The 7,500-nt window shown below is 48.1% G+C and overlaps 1 protein-coding gene across 1 annotated transcript in view; it reads right to left on the bottom strand.

Moving 5' to 3' along the window:
* Positions 1-763: 763 nt before the first annotated feature.
* pou2f2b (POU class 2 homeobox 2b) overlaps positions 764-7,500 on the bottom strand; it is a 40,968-nt gene continuing 34,231 nt past the window's right edge. The window contains 3 exon segments of the mRNA XM_076991173.1: positions 764-4,245; positions 6,682-6,755; positions 7,436-7,498. Coding sequence (XP_076847288.1) covers positions 3,941-4,245; positions 6,682-6,755; positions 7,436-7,498 — 442 coding nt within the window. The 3' untranslated portion in view covers positions 764-3,940.

The raw sequence follows: 7,500 nt of genomic DNA, 5'->3' as shown, positions 1-7,500 counted from the left end.
TGTAAACTGGAAGGCGTAGTGGGCTTGGCAATTGTGGGGGCAGCCTGGAGCTCAAGTAGGTCAGAGTAGTGTGAGATAGGAAGGTTCTCTCTAATTTGCCCTTGTTACGTTTCCCACTGTCACTGACTTGTGAAAACACTGATTTGAAAGGTTAAACTAAGTGCTGCATTCATCATATGGTCTTCTCTGCTTTACTGTAGTCACATTCTTACAGTTGGACTGTCTGCTCAAGAGTCATGAGTCACTCTGAATCACAATGACCAGCTGGACAGGCGGGTGCCTTTCTGTGCATTGATTTATAATGACAAGCTCTCCTTGTCCTACAAATGGCCCAGAAATGTGATATTTAAGTAATTCTAATCATCATACCTGACCATTTTGTCCTTATTTTACAAGCCTTTTAGAAATTGGCTCTTTACTTACAATTTCAGATCACTGTGAGAGTTGACCTTGAGCCTGTCCCATGACCTCTCCCAGATTGCCCCCACAGTGGACACTTGCCACTCAGATGCACCTGTCTGCTTGAAGCTCTCCCTGTGTTTGGTGTGTCAGTGAAGGCCGTGAGGTATTTGAGGAGCTCTCTCTCCAACACCCACCCAGATACAAACAGTGGGAAATGAAGCAGAGAGGATGATGGGAAGGCAAGCAGAGGGCTAGGCAGAGAGAAAGATGGAGACACAATCTATACATGGGTTCCATCCTTCACTTCTTCATAAAACCCACTTTTCTCTTAAATAAAAATAATTTTACCTAATTCCCTCCATCTTTCCCCTCTTCCAGTTTTTTTTTTGGTATTGTAGCTGTTTAAAGCTTTTGACTCAGGGTTCTGAGCAGCACTGCGTACAATGGTGTAGACCACGGCGATGTTACGTTTAGACAGATGAATTATCAGTAACCACAGTAACACAAGAATCTGATGGTAAAAAAGGAAGTACTGTATAAAGCAGGCAGAGGCGGAGCTTTCCAGATGATCGCTCATGTGCTGGCCTTCACGAGCTGGTGACTATTCTACTGCAGAAGATCCAGGTCCAACACATTCTTCATATATTCATTCTAAACCGATAGAACGGTTATGTACATCAACTTTCCACCTTCCAGCCTCCTTTGTCATCCATAATAATCTCACCATTATCCAAACTGAGTAGAAAGTCACAAACTTTGTGGTGAAACGTTGCAGTTTATGCAGACCATGCCAGCGTCCCAATGAAATGCTGCTCTTTACCCTGATAGGTTTTATCCCTCCTCAGACTCCGCCCATTACAAGGAACAGTAGAGGGTTAAGGGGAGGAGAGGCTGCCCCTGTGTTGTCATTGGTCAGTAAGGACCAACGGTTGCATTCTCGTTTGGATTTGGTTAGAAAAGGTTGCCTTGGCAAAGAAGAATGACATTTTTAACACAATCTAATGTCTTGAACAAAACCCTGGTGAAAATGTATTCAGGATAAAATCAGAAAAAAAATTGAATTTGAAGATCCACAAATTCAAGTTGGAGTGCAAACACAAAATCCAAGAAAAAAAGAGAAAAAATGTTTTGGTCTAAAATCATGTCAGTATCTGCAACATTTTCTTTTTAACGTTTCACTTTTCCCCTATACATTAGCAATAAATAAGCATCATAACATAGATGATCTACTACAAAACCTATCGAAGCACTAATGGATGCATTCCATCTAAACAGTAATGTGGAGACGTGGGTTCATTGTAACCAGTCCCTTCTCCGAACCTCTGAGCACCTGCAGACTCCAGGGTTGTAGGACTGCTCAGTGGAGATCTTTGGGTGTGCAAGTGTTTGGTATCTTTACGTGAGTACATCTGATATTTGGTTTCGATTTAAAGCTTTATAGAGGGTTATTTTGGCTTTGGTTTGTAATGTTCTCGCGTGTGTTTAAACTATCCTACTTTATCTGTTTAGATGAATGTTCACAGTATTTTTCCAACCACCTGATATAGTCTCTAGCACAACTAGGAACAAGGAAGGGACGTAAAAAAGGACATGTCTATTATTATTAATTATGTTTTCTTCCCAAAATGAGAGCACATCAGCAAACAAAAGCGACATCATATACACACGCAAGAAGAGGAAACTCCCCCGAACCCGACTGAAACGCAGAGCCAAAAGAAGAAAAGGACAACTCATCCCAACCCGAAAACGAACCTATCACAGCTTGTTAACTTCAGTGAGGTCATCAAAGATCCCGCCCCCAAAGGACTTGGGGGCGGGGCGGGGCGGGGTGGTGTTTGAGTGGCGTGTGGAAGAAGAGGCTGGAGCTGTGTATTTATTCCATTCCTGTATTCATCTGTCACTGTATTTGTCCATCCCTGATTTTCAGAGACGGATGGAGGGGATGGAGGACAGACGCGCCTTGTTGTGCACCTCCTACCTCTTCCTCTTCTCCTCTTCCTCTTCTCCTCTTCCTCTACTCCTTCCTTATTTGGTTTGATACGTTTTTTGGTTTTGCTTCTGTGAGTTTGTGGTCTATTTGGGTGAACTGAGTTTGGTCTCTTTTTTTCAGTTCATAAATGAAGCGATAAGGATAAGGAAACACCCCTTCCTCAACGCCTGTGTGTGTGTGTGTGTGTGTGTGTGTGTGTGTGTGTGTGTGTGTGTGTGTGGGTGTGGAGGGGTCGAGGGAAGGGGGTTTCTGCGTTTGCTCTGTGGCCGTGAGAGGCCCACAACGCATTTGCTTTGGTATCTAAGGGAGCAAGAGTGCATGATGTCTGAGGGACGAATGAGTTGAGTCAGAAAACAAGTGGAACAAAGTGACTAATGGATGTCGGTGGTTTGGGTGGAGGTAGAGCATGAAGGTGTGTATGAGAAACACATGGAAACACCTGGAGACCTCAGTTTACCTGTGTCACATGGACATGGCCTTCACCTACACTGGACCTCAACACACACACACACACACACACACACACACACACACACACACACACACACACACACACACACACACACACAGAGTGGTATATAGTTGATACAACTCATTTTCTTTTCTGTAAGACATGACAACACAGTGATCACAATGACCACATGTAATGACACACTTCTCAGAAACATCTTACAAATCTCGAATCCTAAATAAAAACAAAAACAAACAAACTATTTAAAAAGTGATGGGCACATGACATTTTTAGAAGGTTAAGAGAACCAAAATAGGCCATGTGGTAGGAAAGAAGAGGTAGAAAGTGGAAGACTACCAGTTTTAGACTACCACACAAAACCTGTCTGAGCTTCCCATATCCAGTGTTAAACACACAAGTAATGCATGGACAACTTCATTCGAAATCACATAACTAATAATGACACAAAGACAAAATGAGACGATGGCAGATGAAAGTGGGAGATGCCTGGACTGTTTGAGTAGGTCTGGATTGTTTGAGTAGGTCTGGATGCTGGGCTATGTACATGTCCTCTAGATAAAGCTTTTCCTTCCATATTTTTGGTTTTTGGGGTTTTTTTTGGTATTTGGAATTTTGGTGTTCTTGTCTTTTCATCATGAAGAGTCTTTTTAAAATTCACATCTTTTTGTCTTCTTTTGGTTTAAAGTACTTCAAACTTCCCAGAGTGCACCTACAACTGTTTGTTGTTAAATCTTTGCCACTCTGTGGCCACCAGAGTCGTTGTGGTTGTAGTTCTTCACGGGTTGCTTGTTGTTGTTTTGGTTTGTTCTTTATGCGCTCGAGAGAGACAAACATGGTGCCTCTTTGTATATTTTTGGTTTCCATGTGAGTCTCTCCTCGTCCCACCGCAGTATCTTCAGCTCTCTCCGTCCCTCCCTACTCCTGCTGTGGGGGGTTTGGCATCAGGAGGATAGGAGAGAGTGAGAGACTTGGGGGCTGAAAGGCAGAAAATCAAGTAAGAGAGAGAAAGAGAGATAGAGATGCTTTGGTCGGTTTAGTTTTCTCTTCCTGTTCCTAGGATTGGTTTCCTGGAAGTGTCACTCAATCTTGGCTCCTCCCATTATGTGTGGGCTGTGGGCCAGTTCACTGGAAGAGCAGGAAGAGGCGGGGCTTGAGCATGGGGAGGGACTCATACAGCCCGGAAATGGAGCCTTGGTGTGTTTGGACATCGCTGAGCTGCCCAATCCAATGCCTGAGCCTGTTGCCATGGACAGCAATGAGGGATGGTTCAGGAAGAGGGAAGATGGCAGTCCTGATCTTTGACCTCCGGAACCACCAATCAGCACCTTGCTGCCGCATTCAAGACTGGAAATGGTTGGCTGGCCACCACTGGCTGCCAGAGCTGCATGACAGAGGAGGACAGGACAGTTATACACATGACAGGACAGGACAGTTATACTCATGACAGGACAGGACAGTTATACACATGACAGGACAGGACAGTTATACACATGACAGGACAGGACAGTTATACACATGAACAATAGCATCTCAGTACCAAACAGTAGCCAACACCCTACATGACAACAGCAGTGCAAAACTACGGCAACAAAAATGCACTATGAAGAATTCAAGTGAAAGTGAAAAGAAAAAAGCAGAAACTGAACAGCAGTCACACACACACATGAACACACACCACTCCCCCCCCCCACACACACATGAACACACACCCCTCCCCCCCACACACACACACACACATGAACACACCCCTCCCCCCCCCACACACACACACATGAACACACCCCCCTCCCCCCCACACACACACACACACATGAACACACCCCCCTCCCCCCCCCCCCCACACACACACATGAACACACACCCCTCCCCCACACACACACACACACACATGAACACACCCCCTCCCCCCCCCCCCACACACACACACATGAACACACACCCCTCCCCCCCACACACACACACACACATGAACACACCCCCCTTCCCCCCACACACACACACACACATGAACACACCCCCCCCCACACACACACACATGAACACACACCCCTCCCCCCACACACACACACACACACACATGAACACACACCCCTCCCCCCCCACACACACACACACACACATGAACACACACCCCTCCCCACCCCCCACACACACACACACATGAACACACACCCCTCCCCACCCCCCCACACACACACATACATGCACACACACCTGCACCCACACACACATACATGCACATACACACATACATACATGCGCACACACCTGCACCCACACACACACATACATGCACACACACATACATGTACATACACACATACATGCACACACACACATACACACACACACACACACACACACACACACACATACATGCACCCACACATGCACCCACACATGCAATTATAAACACCGAGCATGGCACACCACAGCAGCACATGGCAGAGACAAGGCTTTTGGGATGTTCATGTCCTCTCCCTCCACCACTCCCTCCATCACTCCACCCACCACTCCACCCACCACTCCCTCCATCACTCCCTCCATCACTCCCTCCACCACTCCCTCCATCACTCCACCCACCACTCCACCCATCACTCCCTCCATCACTCCACCCACCACTCCACCCATCACTCCCTCCATCACTCCACCCACCACTCCACCCATCACTCCCTCCATCACTCCCTCCATCACTTCACCCACCACTCCCTCCATCACTCCCTCCATCACTCCCTCCATCACTCCACCCACCACTCCACCCATCACTCCCTCCATCACTCCCTCCATCACTCCCTCCATCACTCCACCCACCACTCCACCCATCACTCCCTCCATCACTCCCTCCATCACTTCACCCACCACTCCCTCCATCACTCCCTCCATCACTTCACCCACCACTCCCTCCATCACTCCCTCCATCACTCCCTCCACCACTCCCTCCATCACTCCACCCACCACTCCCTCCATCACTCCCTCCATCACTTCACCCACCACTCCCTCCATCACTCCCCTCCATCACTCCCTCCACCACTCCCTCCATCACTCCACCCACCACTCCCTCCATCACTCCACCCACCACTCCCTCCATCACTCCCTCCATCACTTCACCCACCACTCCCTCCATCACTCCCTCCATCACTCCCTCCATCACTCCCTCCATCACTCCACCCACCACTCCCTCCATCACTCCCTCCATCACTCCCTCCACCACTCCACCCACCACTCCACCCACCACTCCCTCCACCACTCCCTCCATCACTCCCTCCATCACTTCACTCATCACTCCCTCCATCACTCCCTCCATCACTCCACCCACCACTCCACCCACCACTCCCTCCACCACTCCCTCCACCACTCCCTCCACCACTCCCTCCATCACTCCCTCCATCACTTCACTCATCACTCCCTCCATCACTCCCTCCATCACTCCCTCCACCACTCCCTCCATCACTCCCTCCATCACTCCCTCCATCACTCCACCCACCACTCCCTCCACCACTCCCTCCATCACTCCCTCCACCACTCCCTCCATCACTCCCTTCACCACTCCACCCATCACTCCCTCCACCACTCCCTCCACCACTCCCTCCACCACTCCCTCCATCACTCCCTCCACCACTCCCTCCACCACTCCCTCCATCACTCCCTTCACCACTCTACCCATCACTCCCTCCACCACTCCCTCCACCACTCCCTCCACCACTCCACCCACCACTCCCTCCATCACTCCCTCCACCACTCCCTCCATCACTCCCTCCATCACTCCCTCCACCACTCCCTCCACCACTCCCTCCATCACTCACTCTTCCTCACACACCTTGGATCGTGGCGATTGGGTTGCTGCCACGAAGAGCTTGATTCATTCCTGTATTAACTCCAATCACTGTATTCCTGAGGCATGGCCACACATATGCAGTCACACACACACACACACACACACACACACACACACACACACACACACACACACACACACACACACACACACACACACACACACACACACACAAAGGCAGAGACCGGACGAGAGGAGCAGAGGAAGGACAAGCACAGTAAGATGTGCAGAAGTGTAGATTGAGGCCACAGAATAATCATTTAGAGTCAGACTAGGACATAACAGTGATTCACCTGACACCATACAGGGAACTAGCGGGGGGCAAGTTAATAGTATTGCTCATATAACATAACCTAAGAAGGGAAAGAACCTCATTTAAATAAATAGACAGGGGGACATACCATTTCACAAGTTACATATTAGATGGAAAAGAACAGAGCATGTCTATATCGTACATAGAGTCACACGTTTGATACACTTAGTCTTTCTATTTAGTTTTTACCATTATCCTGGTTTTAGAATAGTGAAATAAATCCTGTGGAATTGTGCAATGATGAAGAAGGAAACCAAAGGAAACCTCATGTTCACTGTTAGCAGCTCTCACTGTTCCTGTAGGCTATTGTGCTTCTCGCGCACAATGTGTATACGATTAAACACTAGACACTGTGTGTGTGTGTGTGTGTGTGTGTGTGTGTGTGTGTGTGTATTCAGATAGAGTCTTCCAGATTGAATTCACCTCAAATTGGCAGCAAAGTCAGTGATGTAGTTAGACATGTCACCATTCTTGTTACACCATGAACT

This window comes from Brachyhypopomus gauderio, unplaced genomic scaffold, assembly GCF_052324685.1.
Source record: "Brachyhypopomus gauderio isolate BG-103 unplaced genomic scaffold, BGAUD_0.2 sc81, whole genome shotgun sequence".
Taxonomy (NCBI): domain Eukaryota; kingdom Metazoa; phylum Chordata; class Actinopteri; order Gymnotiformes; family Hypopomidae; genus Brachyhypopomus; species Brachyhypopomus gauderio.
The sequence above is the reverse complement of the archived record's forward strand: the minus strand, read 5'-3'. Positions and strand labels throughout refer to the sequence as shown.